Source organism: Sprattus sprattus (genome assembly GCF_963457725.1).
Source record: "Sprattus sprattus genome assembly, chromosome: 1".
In the NCBI taxonomy this organism is placed as follows: Eukaryota; Metazoa; Chordata; class Actinopteri; order Clupeiformes; family Clupeidae; genus Sprattus; species Sprattus sprattus.
In genome coordinates, this window is record NC_137920.1 from 69,623,268 (window position 1) to 69,645,018 (window position 21,751).

The window sequence follows — 21,751 nt, forward strand, 5'->3', positions numbered from 1 at the left end:
TATCTAGACTGGTAGAGGGACAGAGGTGTAAAGGGTGTGTGGGTGGTGGGGGAGGGCAGAGAGAAAGAAAAGAAAAGAGAAAAAGAGAAATGGAAGGATGGAAGAGAGCAACCCTCGTCTCTTGAAAAGACGCACACTGTGACATTTGGATGATAGACAGCCTGCTCTTCCCCCCTCCAGGCCAAAGAGGGCGATCTGGCCATCATCGGACTGATTCTGGATGACCCCTGCCTGACCTCGCGGAGGTTCCGGGAGTGGAAGCAGCGCAACCAGGAGCTCTTTGTGGACATCTGCGAGTTCAGCGCGGGTCCCCTGGAGCTCGCCACCGACGCCGCCGACGACCTCTCACCTCTGTCTCCCACCCTGATGATGCACACGCACTCCTTCATCGAGACACACGTCTGAGGCGCATATGATGGTCGTCGACACACACTTCCTTTTTTGCCAAAACACCCGATAGCATTACACACATATGTCACAGACATCCAAAAATGCTAACTTTTACAGAACCTCATGTCCATTCACTGTTATTTACTAACTCCTATGCCCTACAGTATTGACATCTATGTGAAATGTAAAACACACCCATAAACTGATGAACAAAAACTTGGAAGAAGCACTGTGGAGTCAAGAGACCCCCCCCCCTTCTGCCCCTTGCCCTCTTACCTTCCCCCTGATCCCCAACGGACAGCTGACTGAGGAGCCGCAACACTGTAACCAACTCACACTCACTGTAACTATCGGAACAAACACACACACACATACTGTAACCGTGGTAACGGATGAATACGGTGAGCGATTGCAAAAAGCTCAGACACCACAGAGACTGAAGCCAGAGGAGTAGTAAAAAGGATGTTACGAGCTCCCAGAGCCCATGTGAGCTACTAATAACAGACTCACTCACTGGAGATGCTGAGGTGCCCCACTGCATGCCTGAGGAAAAAAAGAGTCATTCTTTCATATTTAGTGCTGAAGAAGAATATATGAACAGCAACTACAAGGAACTGAACACAAACAGCGATAATTGTTCAGGGGCTGTATCATTTTTCTCTTTTTTTTTTAATCAGCTCTGGTTTTGTTTGGATTTTTTTCCTTTCTTCCCCTCGTATGCTGCAGGAAGAGCGATCGATGTAGCTGTGGGCAATGGGCTTCATTCTGTTACCAAGCAACACACACACACCGCCCTACTGTGTAATTGTATGCAGCTCTCAAAATGTGTGTGAGTGAGAGAGACAGAAAGAAAATGTTTGGTGTGTTTGTGAGTATATGGATTTCAGTGTGTGTCAGGGGAGAAGAGGTGTGTGTGTGTGTGTGCGTGTGCGTGTGCGGGTGCGTGTGCGTGTGCGTGTGCGTGTGCGTGTGTGTGTGTGAGTGTATCTTGAATGGGAGATATGATGAGAGTCATACTTATGACAGAAGTTTTTTTTCCCCCTGTATATCATTTAAAGGACTGGAACATCCAGTGTTTGTATGTATTGTTCTATAAGTTCAATCCTATTTGAAATGCAACGTTTGCATTGGCTGCTGAGTAACCATAGGAATGCAAATGCAATGATTGTTATTATTGATAAGTCTCTTTGCAACCATTACAGTGTGGTTCATTTCCAACATTTTTCCCTTTGGCATATTTATATTGTTCCTCAAACATCTGCATGGTTTTAAAGATAATTCTGCCATTCTGGCTAAGAAATGTATATATGATAATAGTCTCTTGTTTGCATAGCTGCATCCTCTGTTCTAAACTGTGAACTCCTCTTGTGAATGCAATCTTCGGATTCTGCATCTGCAGAGTCTTTTTACTTCTCTATTTTGGTTTTTAGAAAAAGAGTGTAAAACAGAAAAAAGCTTTGCGTCTCTGAAATGACTGTTTCTGCTTCTTCCCAGCATTGGCTGGGGTTACCTCTTAAAACTTTGGGTTGAATTCAGGTCCTGAGTTTCTCTAAGAATTTCTGTCTTATATGTATGTGTCCTCTTGGTTTCCTTGTGAACTTATTCATGGTCCCCTGAAGTCAAATATATCTGATATATGGCATCGTCCTCATCTTAGTATGGCATCGAGCTAAAACTCCATAATGTCTGAATCGGGTCACGTTTTCAACACATGCAGTACAGTATATAATGAAGATGTAATTTCTTTGTTTTGACTGTGAATAGAATCATTGTGGAATGTACTTTAATTGGACTGAATGTAATCTTTTTGATGTGGTTAAACATGTACTTTTTCAGAACATACACACATTAGGATGCAGAAGGGTGAAGAGAGAATTTGAAGAGGGGAGCAATGGTGCCACTCCTTAGTGAAGGAGAATCAGAGAGAGAGAAAGAAAGAGAGAGAGGGAGGAAGGAAATGGAGAAAAGATGGCAGAAAGACAGCCTGTCTTAGCACCCCCATCTCTTAACAGTGATGAAGTACATAGTAGAAGCCAGCCATGTGTCTGAGCTGTGTCTGTGTGTTGGTATGTGTACTCACATGTGCATTCATGCACGTGTCTGTGTGCACGTGTGAGTGTGTGTGTGTGCGTCGGTTTGTGTGCGTATGTGTGGGTGTGTGTGGGTGCATGTGAGTGTGTGTGGGCAGTATGAAAGTGTGTGTGTGTGAGTGTGTGTGTGGGCTGTATGAAAGTGTGAGTGAGTGTGTGTGGGCTGTATGAATGTGTGTGTGAGTGTGTGTGGGCTGTATGAAATCTGGCCAACGGGTCCCACTGTGTTATTTTGGGCATTTGCCCCCCAGGTCACTGCTCAGCTGTATCAGATGTAAGTTGCCCTGCGACATTTAAAAAAGGAACATATTGCTCTTTTTTGAAAATATATTATAAGCGTTTACTCTGTACAATGACTGAACGTCAAAAAAAAAGGTGTTATATGAAAGAGAGATACATTTATTCTTCCTATGATTCAGAGTTAGCCCTTTTTTTCTGAAAAACCTATATAAAGATTGTAAAATTTAAGTTGTAAAATTAATAAACTGAATTATCTGCACTGTTACATTGGTGTGGAGAGGGTTCTTGTATGTCTCCATGGTTATGTCCAGTTATTAACCAATACAGTTGAAAGGTCGTGGAACTGGGTGGACACGCAACTGAAAGATCGCCATGTTCCAACGGATTTCATGTGAAAACACTACTGGTTTACTATATTATAACAGACCTATTTTAGCTCTGAAGTTAGTTGCGGTTGCATGACTTAGCAAAGAACTTTATGGAATGTCGGATTGATGGGTAGGGTGTCAGTTTATTCTGCATATTCTATGCATCAGACCAGAACCACACACAACACATTTCAATGGAGAGAGAAAAGGAGGGATGGTTAGGAGTTATTGTCCATAGTGCAGTCTCTTCTGTGTTGGCCTTGCCTTCAAAGGTGGGGATGTTTCCTCAATGTCCCAGCATTACTCCTTGCTATGTTGTCTCACCACACGGAGCCGTCGGCGTCTCCGACCGGCAAACCCACAGCAAAACCTACGTTTTCTGCATCATGTTTTTTTATAATGTTCTTCTCCTCTGAGTATAGCATACAAGTTACATTTCAGTTTAAGGAAGGTAGAATACACAACTTAACGTGTAGGGGTTTGATTCAAGGGGTAAGCAGGGGTGTGTTAGGAAGGGGAACAGTATGGGGTATACCTAGATATGAGAGGTGTATATGAAAGTATTTGAAAAACCACCAATATTCTTCACAGCAAAAACATGACATTGAACAGTAGGTTCACACCAGCAAAATGCCTCAGTCATATAGCAAAAAAGCGCTGATAAAAGAGACATTTAAATTGATATAAACTCACTAAATAAAACAGTTAATGCAATAGTAAAGTCAACACCACCTAACTGTCTTATATCGTCACACCTTTTTCTGGTTGTGTCATGGTTCACCTTTCAACATCCTCAACCCAATCTCTCAGCACCCCTTTCACCGGACTGATGATCTGAATTGGACAGAGTTCTGCACAAGACCTTGGGTAGATTTGGGTCGAAGGGTCCTTTTCGTGCTCTTTGCAGTCGTCTTACTCTTGGACACCTGAGGGAAGTAAGAGGGGCCATAGACCCCACTTCAGATGAAAATGACAGGCGGACAGAAGGACTGTGCTGTACAATATGGTAAATTAACCAGGTGACAAAACCTTTGTTGAGAATTCAAGCAGCTTCCAATGCAAGGGTATAAGGCAAAGATTTCTGAAATTAATCAGCTTTGTATTTGGTGGCTGGTGTTGCAATAATGGCAGCCATAGGCCAACATCGGATGCACATGCCACAAGAGACCTTTTCAGTGAGTCTTTTTTTACTGGTCCTCTCTGTTGCCATTTACAACAGCCAGTATGAACTTTCTCTGTGCCCTCTCTCAACCCTAAAGACATGAGGTGAAACTTAATACAGACCCAAGCGTCACAGACTTCCTTCCCAAGCAAGGGCAAGGGCAAGACTGTTGGAAAGCATAACTGTAAACTGTAAATCAAGTGGAATTATGTGAAAAATATGAATCTTCTCATTGTAACATTTTCACTACAGCAAATAAAATGTGTTTCATAATTGTTCTTTGGTGGCAAATTACAAAAAAAAACAAAGTTTGTATAAAATACAAGGAACGGCTCTGTTGTCTTTTATTTTCATTATTTAGAGCGTACACGTTATTTAAAGTTTCCCCATTAATGACGGTTTGGAAATCTAATGTTGGCGTTTCTGTGAACAGTTGGAGTTGTTTGTAAATTGTATTGAGGGACTGAACACCACCAAATTAGCATAGACGTATGCTGCTAAAAAAAATCTGAAAATATTAGAACGCTTTGGATCTTAGGCGACTATTGCTGTGTCCGCTACGTAGCATTCAATAACCTGATGGGGACAGATGTGCTACCGAGGAAAGGAGTCAAGTATGTATAGGGGTCGCAATTCATTCCACGCGTTTTACGTCCCTCTTTGGTTTCCATACGAAAAAGATAGGGGGAGGGACCATCATGGCTTCCAAGGTGAGTGGTATTTGCTAACGAAAAACTTTCACCAATGTTTCAATGACTGGTTGACAGAATATTATTTTATCATGTTGACATTTATGGCAAACTATAAACTCTCGTTTGTTAAAACGGAATTACATATTTTACGTGACGAGCACGTCGCACAGCGACCATTCCATGGCTTGCATGCTCGCTTCTCTGAGAACATGTTGTACTAAAGGCTAATACTGAATGGTGCCGATGTCTTTAGTTGTATTTGCGCTCTAAACATGAGGCTGTTGATTTAAAATATGGATGGCATGATAATATGGAATCTCTTAGGGTTATCAGACAAGAAAAATTAGATTAGGATTATTGCTGATTAATCTTGTAGAAGAGGTCCGTCACTTTAATGAACGAACCTATCAGCGAGCCTGTTTGAAAGGAAGCACACAAATTAGAAGGTCACTGAATCAACTGGATATCATTCTCGTATTAAATTGTAGTTCGTAACTCTGGACAAAACAGGGTAATGACGTTGACCAAATATGAACAACGAACCTATTTCACGCTAACGTACATCCCTGTGCGAGTTAATTTGTCATTTGCAGTGCCTGCCTATTTAACTCGAGTTTGTGTGGAATTGTTTTTGTCCACATCCTCAGGCCGTGAAGCTGACAGCCGTCCCGGCTGCTCTTGGAATGGCTTCATTTCGTGTTTACGCCATGAGTGAAGGGAATCATGAAGAGCTCGTGTCTCCAAGAGAGGTGCAGTGAAAGACACCCATGACATGCACCCTCTTCACATACACAGGCCAGTGCAAAGGTAAACATGTTGCTATCTGTCTCCATAGCTGTCGATCTACTCGCCCGACCCTCCTGCAATGCGCTATGTGGAGGAGCAGCCAGGACCACTACAGAGAGGGCTGGGTATAGTGAGAGTGGGACTACAGCCCTATGTCCGAGCAGTGAAGGTACCCAGATCAATGTGATTTTAGATAATTTTTTTTGTCCCCCTCAACACTTGCCTTGGCACAGGCCTTTTTGGTCAGTATTGTCCCATTTACAATGATCATAAGCCTGCAATGAACATGAATACAGAGCATCTTAAACCAGTAGTATATAATGTTTAGATGACAATTCTGTACAGAAAAATATTAATGATGATTACACATGTGTGTGACCGCTATCCAGGAATTTCAGTTTGTATTGACGTGAATTATAAATGTAATTGTGAATTAAATGTTTCCGTAGAATGCCTGCATTTCAGTAAAAGTTGGTGCAGTAGGTGTTTACCAATCAGGACAAGGTAAGAAAGGAGTTATGATAGAGTGTGACTGTTCTTCTTTGGACTTGCTTTTATTCAAATGGTTGTGAACACCATTGAGAGGAAATGTGGTGCCGCTCTTTGTCTGATATGAAATACTTGACTCCTGTTTTTGCAGATACATACAATTTCCTAAGAGACCCTCCACCAGGCTTCCTGCCAAGGGTGGGCGTCATAACAGTGTCTGGGTTGGCTGGACTGGTACTGGCACGGAAGGGTAAGGCTAGGCCCTCTAGTTAAGCATATTACCCTGACATTTCTTATAAAAATGCATGAACTTTGTTTTTCTTGTCAGTGACAAGAAATTACTCATGGCACATTGTTTTTATTCTTTATGATACGTTATGCTAAGAGCAATGCGTTATGTCTTGACTGAAAGCTCACAGAAGTTTTAAAATAGGTCTTCAAGAGTTCACTACAGGGACATTTTCTATTCCTATTTTAAGATCTTTTTCGATCAAAACTGTTATAAAGGACAATTATCAAAATCGTAATTGGTCCAGTATTGAGTTAGAACACTATGAATGGCAACCGCAAATCGAAATTGACAACATATCCATTTTATAAGGTTCAGTGAAAATTCAGACAGTGAAATCAAATGTTGTGTTCTGAAATGTATGTCATCAAACTCGTAGAGAGGATTGCTCCTATTGGCAAATATTTGCATTCCCTGTTGATGAAGGTGATGTTCTTGTACCTCCTCTAGAGCAAACTCAACTATTTGCAGTGCATCCATTATGCCAATTGCCCAGACAGCTGCATTAGACACCTGTAAAGCAAGCCCCCATGGAAATGTTTTCATTGTCCTAGCTCGGTTGTTTGCAGAAAGTTTGTGGTTTGTGTTTGTAGGGTCGCGTCTGAAGAGGCTGGGTGTGCCTCTTGGTCTTACGACAGTGGGAACCGCAGTGTGCTATCCCACTCAAACAGTCGGGCTCTTAAAGGTATGTCACCTTAAATTGCTTAGGGCAGTTGTATTCAATTCAGTGAAGACTGATTCTGTAAAAATTTCTATCCTTATTTTCTATTTGGACCTGATCCCCACTCTCTGTAGGTGACCGGTAAGAAGATATACGCTGCTAGCTCATCAGTGGCCTCAGTTTTTAAATCTAAACCTAAAGAAACTATTATCATCCCTGCTACCAGCCTTGAGGTATGTAAGTGCACTAACAGTGACAAAAATGACACTCAGGCAGCCAAAGAGTTTGTGGTAGTTTTTTTTAGTTTTGTTTGTTTTTTCACTGTGGCATGTAGAGTTAGTGAGAGGTGATTCCATGAACACCTCAATATACCTCTGTCTGTTCCTCTCTTTATTGCTTATATACTATCACCATCTCCATCCTCCTTTTTACTTAAGAAGTCAATAGTTGTGCGGTTTCAATGATTTAGCACGTTATGCTGTTGCAACCTGCGTTGTTTAGACAGGACAGTCCTGCACAGACTCAAACTCGCAACCCTGGGCATGGGAGGCAGGTGTGCTAGCAAAAAGGCTAAAACTCATGTGTGTTAGCGTCTGTCGCTAACACGTCTCCTGAGGTGTCAGGAAGTAGGTTCATTCACTGCACAGCTCTATACCCGCTGGCTACTGTAACACTTAACACTCCCAATCCGGCTCATGAGCACCAGCATAACCTGCGTTACATTGTACAGGATGGACCTCTTCTGGGGAGTGGGAGTTTAAGCCCCCCCCAGCCTTTAATGAGATGGGCCAGGTTATGTGTTCCCAAACCTTTTCATTCAGCTTTACTATGTGATCACGAATGGATTTAAAATCTTATTTTCATGTCTCAAGATGTGATACTCAGAAGTGCAGGTCAGAGAAGCCCTTATTTATTTGAATATGCTGGGGATAAGCGTTGACTGCACCAAATGGCCTGCAGTTTGTTCCAAGAATATTTTAAAGTGAAAAAGCCATGCAATAGATATCATTTTCATTTAATCAATGTCGAAATCTATAGTTGAGACAAACCTAATATGCTGTTGCAGTAAACTTTAAGACCAGTCTTTTAGCGTCACCACAGCATACATATCCTATTGAGGAAAGGAGTGAATGTAGCCTACTAAGAAATCTGGGTCTTCATCTCAAAACATTTATTTACTGGTAAAAAAGACCTGACCTCTCCTGCTCCCACAAGTCACAGCGTAGCGAGTGCCAGAATGTTTTCTGTAACATTATTAATTTTAGCAAATATAAAGGGATCTAATAAGCTCTACATTTTTCATTTGAGTACCTAGCTATGGAGATGCAAATGTGTTCAAATAAATGAACTGAGATTATTAAATTGAATGTGTATCATAAATTATGCCAGCCCTAGGCATGCTAGAATGGGTGCGTTTATGGGATAGGCTATATTGATCTTGACAAAAATAGCTTGCCATGGAATTTAAGTTGCAAAACTGACACTTTCCTCTCGTATAGGCTAAAAAATCACATACTTCGATTAACAGAATAACCCTCAGTTTGAGGGGATGTGGCTTGGGTATCTTCAATCATATCTGACAAGCTACGATTATGTGTCAACAAACAACAGAAGAAGCACTATGGTTTCCTCCTCGGGAAAGCGCTTCCAGTGCACATGGTCAAAAAATCGTAGAGATATTACCATCTTCTTGCTATGTAATCTCGACTGATGCATTCAGTTTAAAGGGTTTTACTGGGAAATGCTGTTGGACGTCTTTAACCAAACATTTAAATAAAACTAACTTCTGCCTGGATCTGCCAAGTGCTTTTGGCCACACCGTTACCTTTTAAAGACTTGTGTGCATGGTTGGCTTCAGAGATCCTCAAACAGGTGTTAAACCACTGTGTTAAATAATGATACTCAATGTAGCTCTTTTTTTTCTCTAATCACCCACTTTGGCATTTTGCAGCCAGCAGCACCTGTGTCAAGTCCAGAACCAGAGGTACCGGAATCCAAAGCTTTGCCTGAGCCCACCACCTCTGAACCAGTCCCAGCCGTTGATGCCCCTCCTGCTGCTCCATCTGAAGAAGTCCCTCAGCCCCCTACAGATGTGACTGAGGTGCCCTCTTCAGATACCCCAGCAGCCCCGGAATCTGCCTTAGAACCTGCCCCTGAGGGTGCAGATCCTATTGTTCCGGAAGCTGTCCCCACCCAAGAGGCATCAGCTCTGGAACTGCCTGCTGAAATTGCTGAGGTTGCACCTGCACCTGAACCCACAACAGAGACCCCACCAGCTGAACCTACCCCAGAGGCCGCCGCTGAACCTACCCCAGAGGCCGCCGCTGAACCTACCCCAGAGGCCGCCCCTGAACCTACCCCAGAGGCACCTGCAGCTGAACCAGCCCCAGAGGCCGCAGCTGCCCCTGAACCTACCCCAGAGGCCGCAGCTGCCCCTGAACCTACCCCAGAGGCCGCAGCTGCCCCTGAACCTACCCCAGAGGCTGCCGCTGAACCTACCCCAGAGGCACCTGCCCCTGAACCAACCCCAGAGGCACCTGAAGCTGAACCTACCCCAGAGGCCGCAGCTGCCCCTGAACCTACCCCAGAGGCCGCAGCTGCGCCTGAACCAACCCCAGAGGCACCTGCAGCTGAACCTACCCCAGAGGCACCCGCAGCTGAACCTACCCCAGAGGCTGCTCCTGAACCTACCCCAGAGGCCGCAGCTGCGCCTGAACCAACCCCAGAGGCCGCAGCTGCGCCTGAACCAACCCCAGAGGCACCTGCAGCTGAACCAGCCCCAGAGGCACCCGCAGCTGAACCTACCCCAGAGGCACCCGCAGCTGAACCTACCCCAGAGGCACCTGCAGCTGAACCTACCCCAGAAGCTGCAGCTGCCCCTGAACCTACCCCAGAGGCCGCAGCTGCCGCTGAACCAACCCCAGAAGCTGCAGCTGCAGCTGAACAAACCCCAGAGGCACCTGCAGCTGAAACAGCCCCAGAGGCCGCACCTGCAGCTGAAACAGCCCCAGAGGCCGTAGCCGCACCTGACCCTACACCAGAGGCCGCACCAGAAGCTGCAGCTGCCCCTGAACCTACCCCAGAGGCACCTGCCCCTGAACCTACACCAGAGGCCGCAGCTGCCCCTGAACCAACCCCAGAGGCCGCATCTACTACCGAAACTACTCCAGAATCTAAACCTGCTGAAGCCACTGAAATTCTTGCTGCTGAGGCCCCAGAGGTGGCACCTGCAGAACAACTTGCTCTCACTCCAGGTAACAAAGGGCTGGAAAGTCTGTCCATGCAGTCATTGCATCTGTGTAATATAACTTGAATACTTGTACTGTGTAAGTTGATGTTGTATTTGATGTATATCCCTCCCCTGCAACAGGTACTGAAGAGGCCACACCCCCTGCACTAGAGCCAACCCCAGCTGTTGAGGAGGCCACACCCCCTGCCCCTGAGACAGCTGTGGCTGCTGTTGACGAAGCCACTTCCTCTGGCAGTGAGCCAAGCTTCGTTATAGTGGAAACACCTGCCTCTGAGACAGCCCCCTCATCTGCAGAAGAAGGCACGCCCTTGTCTGTGGAGGAGACCACCCCCGTAGCCATGGATGAGCCCCCTATTGTGATTGAAGAGCCTGTTCCAGTGAAGGCCATTACGGGTGAGCAGTCACACGATGTTTAGACCTTAATGTTTTGCCGTCATGTTTTCTGTCCGTCAACATCTGTGTTGTAACCACTTTAAAGAGCACCTTGTGTAAAGGACATGGTTGAGCTTTAAATGGACATTTGAGCCTCTGTCTGCAGATAGTAATTGCACTTTTCTCCTCTGTTTTGTCTCGTTGTAGACCCATCACACTTTGTCCCCGATCCTTTGCTTCTGGACCACGGCCAGTCCCACCCTGAGGACGCCGACTTGTACAGCACTCGCGGCTAAACCAAAATGGCGGTGACAGGAGGCACTGAATGGGAGGTGTGGGTGATTAACCTCCCCTTGAACTCAAGTAATGAAATCCAATGCCTTGGTCACACGGTAGTCTCACGGGTGGTCTACACAGAAATGTGATGTTTAGGGGGTGTCATGTCTTGTGAAGGTGTTTCTCAGTAATTCCTTCGGAAAGCCACAGGCTTTGATCCGTTTACCTCGGTTACATAGATCAGTTTACCAGCAGTGTGTGTGGTATACATATGTGATGTGTGCACTTACATGGCCGTGTCAGGCGGTCACACATCCCTACACACACTGAACACAGTGGAAAAAAACAGCAGTACTGGGAGAACACTGATGTTATTACTAAGTCACATACAGTCATAAGAGTTTAAGCCAAGGGACATTTCCTGCCATGACGGGAAGATGGCATCCCCACCATTTTATACTGTGATCATGTACAGTGCTCATTTTTACAGGACAATACGTCGAGTCGTCTTTTATAAGTAAAATAAAACTTTGCTGAGGTATAGAATGTTTATTTACCCACACATTAGTTTCTCTGTCAGCTTGGATAGAATATCTAGACAATCTATGCAAAAAACATCTGTTTGAAATCTTGGGGATCAAAGGCATATTCAAACTATTAACTGTTGAATGTAACTTTGTATTTGGTTGTTTAGCTTCAGATCAGCATAAGTGAGCTTCGAGTTGCGCTGTGTCGGCAGGGCCACCTTCCAGCTTTAGGTCTCCTTAGTTTGTGCAGATTCTTCTCAGTACTGATGCGCGTAAACGACAATATTCAGAGCTTTACATGTGCACATCTGTAGTGTATTGACCGATGTTTGTGATGGGTGGAATATTGAGTAGTGGAATCACTAAACCATGGTAGGAGTTCAGAGAGAATTGTGTTGAGGAAAGAGGAAAGTTAATTTAAACTATATTTGTACTTTCATAGGGTTCTCTTTCAATTATGATGTGACAGTACTTGAACACACATTTTCACTTCCTTTTCTTACAGTATTTTCACAACCGTATCTTAAACTCATGTTTTGTTACTTATGACCTGAAACAATGTGACACTCACCTCACTTGCAGTAACTTTATCTCATGGCTTGGTATGTCTGTACCTCTTGTGCAACCGAAAAAATTAAAGGGAAAATAAAATGGAATACGTTTTGAGAAATTCTACTCGAATTAAGCGCCTGCGGTTGCTTGTTCAACACACCTTGTGCCTTAATTGAATAAACATTTATGCTGTAGGATAATTAACCCTAATCAAATCCTGAACCTGTTGTTCGTCTTCTCTGTGTAGCACTCAGATGGTAGAGCAATGTGGCAGAAGTACCACTGGATCACTTCCTGTGTATTACACATATAGTGTTAAAATACATCCCTACACCAGATCCATTTCCTGTCATTTCAGCTGTGTTTAGTTAAAGAGGCATTGCAGAGATTACGTCTTAAACTACTAAATTAGGTAGCTAACTGACAAAATCCTTGCCTTGCTGAGACCAACAACCGCACAACTGGCACTGATAAAAGCTAGCGAGCTGGTAAACTGCCTTTCATTAATATATTTTGGGATGACATCTTTTTACAGCTTTTTACAAAGCAGCATAGTTTGACTGGGCTGCTAGTAATAGGAATAACAAGTGTTGATCTCTTCCTTACATGACCATGTATCATGAATTTGAGTACATTTCCAAAATTAGTAAACAACCTGAATATACCAAAAAGGTATCATTCTGGTCTGACTGACTGATTTGTTTTGTGCTGGAGAGAGAAGTTACAACAGTTATGACTGGGGAGCATAAATAATGGCATATAGAGGATGAATGCTATTTCTATACATTATTTTATTGTGATATTATGATGGTCTAACACCAGAGGGCACTATTCTTCAAAATATAGTAGTATAATAGTTTTTAAAAACTGATGTGCCATACATCTCCAAACTGAGATGCTGATGCAGTGAGCTGTTCTGTGAGCTTTCTGTTCTGTCTGTGTTGCACCCTCTCTCCTAAAAGGCAAATCTTCTATCTCTTCCTCTATGTCTGTTATTCATTATGTGACTGATGTGCATCCAGTTGTAGCCTAAAATAACCTTTCTAATCACTTTTTGTTTCCATCACTATAACCATGTATAGTTTCAACATGTTCAACAGTGATTGTCTATGAACTTGAGAAAGGTTCCGATGTCTCTTTGGGACTGGTCACAGGCCTATACTAAGTAGGTAATCTTTGTTACCCGAATACATTTATTTAAAGGTGCAGTCTGATAGGTGAAAATTCACCCTAGTTACCTAGTTACTTAGACAAACAATAACAACAATTGCAATCAGGCTCCCCTCCCAGCACAAGGCTGAAAGTGAAGCAATGATAAACCCATCGCACAAGGTTTATATAGACAGAAGTTCAGCTTTCAGCAGTGATAACCACATGGTGGATTTCTCACGTCCGAGGCTCCCTGTTTTGCAAGGATGGCAGTTTTGCACAAGATTGGAAGAAGCACAGTTTCCTTCTTATCACCTCTGGTCTAAACATGCTATTGTACATTTGCAGACTAAGTGGCACCCGATAATCTCAGTTACACACATACACAAACACAAAAAAGCCATGTTTCATTAGCACATGATTCATATAAGGTAATTAACAATACAAGGCACTTGATTATTCCATTCTTAAGTCATTAACAGTGTTTGGAAATGATCTCCATCACAGTCTGTGATTGGTGAAAGTTTGTAAATATTTTAGCTCAATAGACTTTATGTTTTGGCACACTCAACTGGTGATTGGTTCAGGACATGGTCACAATGAACGTTGTGATTTGTTAAGAGAGCCAGTAAGTGTCTGGCGTCTGCATAGTGATGATATTGCAGGGCTTGGCTTTATAGGAGTGTAGTTTTTTGTTCTAAAAAGACTAGTCCATCGTGTATGGTCAGCACTTAGTGAAGGGCAGTGGTACAAGGCGGGCCAGCAGTTTTGTATTTACTAGTTGCATTTTGAAGGCAGAAGTGAACTTGAAGTGAAAATGCTAGAAGTAAAATGTAATAATGTGAAAGTAAATTGAAATAATGTAGAAATGTTTAAAATGCAAAAAAGAAAGCAATAAAGTGTAATTGAACGTTTTAATGCAAAACAAAACAAGCAGGTGGTGGAGCCCAAGTTAGCCATCGCAGAGCTAGCATAGTAAAGCCCATTTGGGAGATGTCCAACTCGAGCTGGCGCCACCTATGCACAATGATGCGGCAGGGAACTGACTCTGATCTGGACAGTAGACATGCCCCAAAACATTCACATTTAATTAAAGTTCTACTGATGATGACTGATGCTTCAACGGAAAGGTAGTGGTAGTGCAGTTTGGAAATGCATTTTGCAGTTGGCAATGCAAGATGCAAAGTGGCAATGTTGTTTCCACAGAACAACACTCCACTATGGGTAATGTGTTTATAGACATCTATCAATGTGCAGCCCAGCATCTCGGCCGCGAGAGGCACAACCTTTTAGTGTGACCAGACGTCCCCGTTTTTGGTTGCCTGTCCTCAGCTATAGCTGTCCCCATTTTTAACTTTGAATTAAAAACAGATCAGAAAACCCTAAGAAAGACTGGGCAGAAAAGCTGACAGGCAGATGTATCACGGTGTGCTTGTTTTGGCCAACAGAACGGGCTGGCTGCTCGCTATAGGTTATTAATATTGCTCTTCTATGAACTGCTTGCGCTTCTAGTTTTTAAATTCAAATTCAATTTTTTCAAATATAGTTTCAAGGCGCCGCACAGAGCCCAGGGCCTGAACCCCCTTAGAGCAAACACAAAAAACTCCCTGTTAATCAGGAAGAAACCTTAAGCAGAACCGTGGCACATAGAGGGGGGGGGGGGGGGGTGGTGCATCTGAGGCTGACCTGAGGCTGGCCAGGTTAAAGAAAACTGCTGTGCAAAACTCAACAAGAAGCTAGCAGGTATTAGGTCAATCCACAACATTACCACAAAAGTCTTTTCAAGTCAAGAGGTAACCCAGAGATTAAAGCAGGGGTGGGGTTATGGGATTTAGGAATCATACTACTGTTGGGTAGCTGATTTACAGAACTTGGATGTGGGCTAGTGCATCATTTTATTCACTCTCACTTTTCAGCCACCCATTTGTTGAGAGCATCCATCTCCTCTTTCTCTCCAAAACTGGAGGTACCCTAGGAGTGTGTTAAGGCTAGTGGGCTGTAGCTACAGGTCTCTTTTTTTTCTGCCAAACTAGTTCTGAATAGAATCTGAATTATGAGCTCATATTACCACTTAATCTTTTGTGGTAAACGTAGCCATCCCTGCTCCATCACACACACGGCACCTGACACACACACACTCACAGTGTTGCCAACTTAGCAACTTGCTCGCTAGACTTTGTCTTTTCAGACCCTCTCAGTGTGGTTGCTTGTCTATCTTCTCTGTCTTGTACAGTGCCCTCCACAATTATTGGCACCCTTAGTGAATGTGACTAAAACAGGCTATGAAAAAATATGTCTTTGCTGTTTATCCACTTGGTCTTTCACTCAAAATATTCACAAAAAGCCTACCTTTTCATTGAAGTAAAATTATTGAAAGAAAATGTTTTTTTGACATTAAATAAATATTATTCTCTAAAACAGGTGTGCCACAATTATTGGCACCCCTTAGTTTAGTGTTTTAAGCAGCCTCCCTTCGCCTAGATAACAGCTCTAAGTCTGCTCCTATAATGCGTGATGAGGTTGGTAAACACATGGCACAGGATCTGAGACCATTCCCACATACAGTATCTTAGGTCAACACTTGTAGACTCTTCAGCTCAGCTTCAGCTCTTTCCACATATTTTATATAGGGTTGAGGTCGGGGGACTGTGATGGCCTTGGCAAAACCTTTATTCTGCAGTCAGTGAACAATTTTTGTGTTGATTTTGAGGTGTGCTTCGGATCATTGTCCTGCTGGTAGGTCCAGCCACGGCCCATTTTAAGCTTCCCAGAGGGGGCTGTTAGGTTTTCAATTAATATCTGCCAGTAATTGATGGAGTCCATGATACCATGCATCATAACAAGATGTTGAGGGCCTTTGGAAGAAAAACTGCCCCACAACATCAAAGATCCGCCACCATACTTCACAGTGGGTATGGGGTGCTTTTCTGTATGGCTATCTTTCTTTCTACACAAAACCCACCTTTGATGTTTGTTGCCAAAAAGCTTTATTTTGGTCTCATCTGACCATATAACTCGGTCCATTTAAAAGGTTAACTTGCATTTGGCAAACTGTAGGCGCTTTAATTATATGTTTATTGACAGCAGGCTTTTTTCTGGCAACCCTCCAAAACAACCTGTGGTGATGTAGAGGGCGTCTGATGGTAGTTCTGGAGACTTTCTGACCCCAGGACTCAATTTACCTCTGCAATTCTCCAGCTGTGAGACTGTTGATCGCCAGTCCAACCATCCTCCTCACGGTGCGTGGGGTCAATTTACAGACAGGTCCTCTTCCAGGCTGATTCCTTACATCTCCTGTCGCTTTGAACTCCTTATCTATTGCCCTGATTGTGGAAATGGGTATTTTCAACTGTTTAGATATTTTCTTATATCCTTTTCAGGATTTCTTTAGCTCAACAACTTTTGTCTTTCCCATCTTGATTAGTGACTTAGGGTATTTGGCCTGTGTCACTTCATATTTACACCCGAGTGAAACAGGAAGTCATGGTTGACCACTTAAGAGTACCTAATCAAACAGGTGAACTTAAAAAACTTAACTTAAAACATGAGTAATAGTAATATACTTCAGTTAGATTTTAATTATAAGATTTTCTAGGGGTGACAATAACTGTGGCGCCCATGTTTTGAAGAAGACTAATTTATTTCATGTCAAAAAAACAATAATTCCTTCAATAATTTTACTTCAATGAAAAGGTAGAAATTTTGTGAATATTTTGAGTGAAAGACCATGAAGACCAAAAATTCATAGCCTGTTTTGCCCGTATTCAATAAAGGTGCCAATCATTGTAAAGGGCACTGTACACTCAAACAGTCAGGATTGCCTCAGTGATGTGGTGAGAACCTGGACAAACCATACCCTCATCAGCCACCATCCAACTCCACCCGTAAAACGGTGGCCATGGCATTGTTGCCCTATGGTGAAAAAGAAAAAGCCAGCCTAGCAGGCTACACCGGGTCGGCAATAGTACACTTAGCCCAACCCCGTTCCACATCTTCTCCTCACGTAATTCTGTGTAAGTTCATAATCACTGGTTGTTACACAAGCACATGCCCCTTGTACATAACAAAATAAAAGGCCTTGCACCCTTACCTCTGCCCTCACACTCTCAAACAAGGTCCATGGCTCTAGAGCCTATGACAGCCTGCAGGGGCACTCTTTCGGTTTCTCCCGAACTAGCACACACATGTAGCCTCCCCCTGGGTTATGTCTACCATTTGGCAACAGAATACAGTTTGCAATAAAACCCCAGGCTTTCAGGGTTGTTACACTAGTCCAATAGTAAGTGCAATGCCAGCAACAGTAAAGAGGAAGGAAAACACTCTCCTCGAGAAAAAAGCCATTTGAGTTATTTCCCCAAACAAGCTGCTTTTAAGGTATTACAGCTCTTGTCAAGAGAGACAGCAGATTACGCCCAATTTTGGATCTGAGAGCCCTTAACTGTCACATCTGGAAGAATGCCTTCACGATGCTTACACACAAACAACTCGTAATGTCTGTGCATCACAAAGGAAATAGATTTGAAAGATGGCTATGAATATACATGAATGTCCCAAATGTTCTCCCTTGTTCTCCCTTATAGCATGTTCCAATTGCTGATGGATGTGGAAACATTGCTCATCACCCCCACTACTTCTCCTCTCCGCATATGGACAGCCAAACTCTACCCAGTCACTCTGTTTTGCCACACAACCCCCCCCCGCCCCCGCCCCCCCCAATCCCACCCCATCTCCACCCGGCTGACCTCAAGCAGATGGGTCCCCCCTTATGTGCCGTAGTTCTGCTTAAGGTTCCTTCCTGTCTAACAGGGAGGTTTTTCTTGCTCCTGTTGCCATTGTGCTTGCACTAAGGGGGTTAAGGCTCTGGGCTCTGTATAGAGCCTTGAGACAATTGTATTGTTATGGCGCTTTATAAATAAAATTGAATTTAATTAAATTGAAATGTAACAGGCAGTTCCTGCGCTTTTTTTTTCAAAAGGCAGAGCTGTGGAATTTCAAGTCTATTCATTTGGCCTGTCCACAGCCTCTCAAAATGATGAGAGCTGCTATAGCCCCTCTAAGGGGAAATGGGTCTGAGGATTCATGGGTACACAGATGACTATTTTATCTGCGCCCAATCAGCCCAAATCTCGTTTCAGGGGGAGAGGAGGGTGCGATTTTACAGATATTACTGCTTAAGCCTACTGGAACTGATGGCATCAAGGATCACAGTTGAGTCAACTGAGTGCCATTGAGTCAACTGTTCATGATAGGTTTGCAGACATCCCTTTGCCTCCAACATCTGGTTATAATATATATATATATAAATAAAATAGTCTTACATTTCTATGTTTACTGAAAAAAATGAGCAGGTGCCACTCAAATTGATAATGCATTGGCCTTTTCCAAACCTACTGTTATCTGGCTCTAAGTTCATTCAGTACTTCATCTCCCAGTAGACGCACCAGTGACTTAGAATCAGTTTCTGGCCTTGTCGAATATCTCTCCTGTTGATGTAACTGTGGAATCTCTCACACTCCTATGTTGATGCCAGCTGCTTCTTTTCCACTTGGGCACAGTGCTTCTCAGTTGTCAACAATGGCCATGATGCATAACCCACAGTTAACCTCATATATCAATGCTACATTTGCCATGTGCCTTCTTTTTTATGATCATAGTGCTATGTGGGCTGTTAAAAACAGTTATATGCAGATTTGGACCGTAACACCACAGCTGCTGTTCCCACTACCTGAGAGAGATGTTGTGGCTCCCCCCATAGGTTATGATGAAGTAGCAACCACAGTATAACAGTATATTTTGTGGCCCCTCTATAGGTCAACCCGCCCCCTCAGATCCAATAACAGCTTGTCCCTGCAGATCCCAAACACCAGGCTACGCACCATGGGCGACCGGGCCTTCGCCGCTGCAGCCCCTCGACTGTGGAACAGCCTCCCGGACCACTTAAGGGCAACACAGACACTAGACTGTTTTAAGAGTGGCCTACAAACCTTTTTATTCATAAAGGCATTTCCTACTTTTTTAAAAATGTATACATTTTCTTAAACTGTGCTTTTGTCCTTTAGCACTCTGAGATTCTGCTAGAATGAAGAGTGCTCAACAAATAAAATTAATTATTATTATTATTATTATGAAGTAGCAACCAGAATATGCTGTGGCCCCCCCCATTGGTTATGATTAAGTAGCAAATGGAAGAGGAAGATTCATCAGGGCTGCCAAAACTGCTTTTTGCAATGATAAGAGCAGCAGTCTGTTAGACACTCAGAAATTATTTTGCACCTTCCAAACATTCCTCAAACCTCGACCACCTCCAGCAGACTCAAGCCTCTCATCTTATAACTTTGCTTCTTTCTTTACTGGAAAGGTGGTGGCCATCAGAAGCCAATTCTCTCAGAGACAACCAGTCCTCCTGGTTAAGGGCGTGGTACACACACAATGTAATATCTTCCCAAAAACGCAATAAACCACAAACGTAACACAGATCTGCACCTTTTAAATGTAACAATTCCACAAATGTGGGGACTCATTTCCCACAAACGTAATAATCAGGGACGTGCACAGGAGTGTGCTAAGGTTGCTTGGGCAACTGCCCGTTTGCACTCCTCGACTGAAGTTGCCCCGTTGCGATCAGATGACGGGGGCGTGGCAGCCGCGGTCCGCGGTTAATGAGAGTTTAAAATGATATTGTGAAAATTTGCGATCAGATGACGGGGGCGTGGCAGCGGCGGTAAAAGAAATAATGTGTTGCCCCTTTTACCAGGGCAGAGCAACTGTCCTTGTACGTCCCTGGTCATAATTATATCATATTTTATAAGTTATTACGTTTGTGGGAAGGTAAAATGTATTACATCAAATGAAAAACTAAATTACTTCTATTCTATACTTGTATCAGTATATTTGTAAAAAATGTCATGTGTAATGAAATGTCCTGACTATGCGTGACATTGATGTAGCTATGATGTGTGGGAACCTTTTAAAATCAAACATTTCTCAAGAAGAGGGTCAATCTGATGTCAAAGGATTAACCTGATATCAAATTGACCTGTCGGCTCACTGTCTTAACAATTTTACAATCAATACTATTAACAGTTCAAAAGTTTTTTTTCACAGTTCAGTGTGCTATAGGGATTATTACAACCCATTTGAGAGGAGCTAGACAACAACATCTGTTTTATAACAGCACATTATTTGCAACAGCACATTATTTGATGTTTCACCTCATGGATTTTATTGTTTTTCAAAATAAACACTTAATTCAATTTCAATTCTACACATATTACAAAAAAAGTTGGGACAGGAAAGCATTTACCACTGTGTAATGCTGCCATTCCTTTTCACAACACTAAAAATGTTTAGGGACTGAAAACACCAACTGATGAAGTGTTTCAGATAGTTTCAAACCTTCTTCCTGCAGACAATTCTTAAGGTGTGCTACAGTACGGGGTATTCTTGTTGAATTTTGCGTTTCAAAATGCGCCACACATTCTCTATTGGGGACAATTCAGGGCTGCAGGCAGGCCAGTCCAGCACCCACACACCCTTCTTCCTCAGCCATGCCTTTGAAATGTATGCAGAATGTGTCTTGTTGAAATATGCATGGGCGTCCCTGGAAAGGATGTCGTCTTGAAGGTAGCATATGTTGCTCCAAAATCTCTATATACTTTTCAGCTTTAATGGTGCCTTCACAGAAGTGTAAGTTACCTTTGCCAAGGGCACTGACACAACCCCATACCATGACAGACCCTGGACTTTGGACTTGTTGCTGGTAACAGTCTGGATGTTCCTTTTCTTCTTTGGTCCGGTGCTCACTGCATCCATTTCTTGAAAATATCTGAAATACTGATTTGTCTGCCCACAATACACGTTTCCACTGTGTGATGGTCCATCCCAGATGCCTCTGAGCCCAGACAATAAGGCTTTATTTTGGCACAGTAAAGTTTTAACTGGCATTTGTGGATGTTACTACATATTGTAGTGCTTGACAAAGGTTTGCAAAAGTAATCCTGAGCCTATGTGAGTATATCGCCTATAGATGAATGACAGTTCTTGATGCAGTGCCGTCTGAGGGATCGGAGATCGCGGTTATTCAGCTTAGGCTTGCGCCCTTGCCCTTACACACACTGCAAGTCCTCCTGATTCCTTGAATCTTTTAATTATGTTATGCACCGTGGAATATCCAAATACCTCTTTCTTTGAGAAACATTGTTTTTAAACATTTAATTCATTTTCACACGCATTTGTTGGCAAACTGGCAATCCTCGGCCCATCTTTGCTCCTAAAGGAGAAGGCCTTTGGATTTTAGAAGGCCTGGATGTACTAAATCATCATTACAATGACCTGTAGACATCACTAGTTTCAAATCACATCATTATTTAATCATTCTACCTCATTACTACCCCTAAATTGCCCCCGTCCCAACGTGTTTTGGAATGTGTTGCAGGCCTGAATGGCAGGAATCAAATGA

The 21,751-nt window shown here is 43.1% G+C and overlaps 2 protein-coding genes across 2 annotated transcripts in view; both read left to right on the plus strand.

Moving 5' to 3' along the window:
- LOC308372044 (connector enhancer of kinase suppressor of ras 2) overlaps positions 1-405 on the plus strand; it is a gene marked incomplete at both ends in the record, with an annotated part of 30,519 nt that extends 30,114 nt beyond the window's left edge. Inside the window, 1 exon segment of the mRNA XM_080847140.1 lies at positions 181-405. Within this exon segment, the coding sequence (XP_080703266.1) occupies positions 181-405 (225 nt within the window).
- A 4,524-nt stretch (positions 406-4,929) lies between these two features.
- Positions 4,930-12,366, plus strand: apool (apolipoprotein O-like). The gene is made up of 10 exons (XM_080847151.1): positions 4,930-4,960; positions 5,590-5,691; positions 5,778-5,897; positions 6,178-6,232; positions 6,369-6,467; positions 7,100-7,191; positions 7,302-7,400; positions 9,119-10,421; positions 10,538-10,810; positions 10,997-12,366. Exons 1-10 carry the CDS (start codon positions 4,949-4,951, stop codon positions 11,083-11,085), a joined length of 2,244 nt encoding a protein of 747 aa, XP_080703277.1. The 5' UTR covers positions 4,930-4,948; the 3' UTR covers positions 11,086-12,366.
- Positions 12,367-21,751: the final 9,385 nt, after the last annotated feature.

What these genes read in the sequence shown, in the direction of transcription:
- apool (XM_080847151.1), top strand. An exon ending in CCTATGTCCGAGCAGTGAAG is followed by an intron (nt 5,898 to 6,177) that starts GTACCCAGATCA and finishes ATGTTTCCGTAG; the next exon opens with AATGCCTGCATTTCAGTAAA. An exon ending in ACAACTTGCTCTCACTCCAG is followed by an intron (nt 10,422 to 10,537) that starts GTAACAAAGGGC and finishes CCCCTGCAACAG; the next exon opens with GTACTGAAGAGGCCACACCC.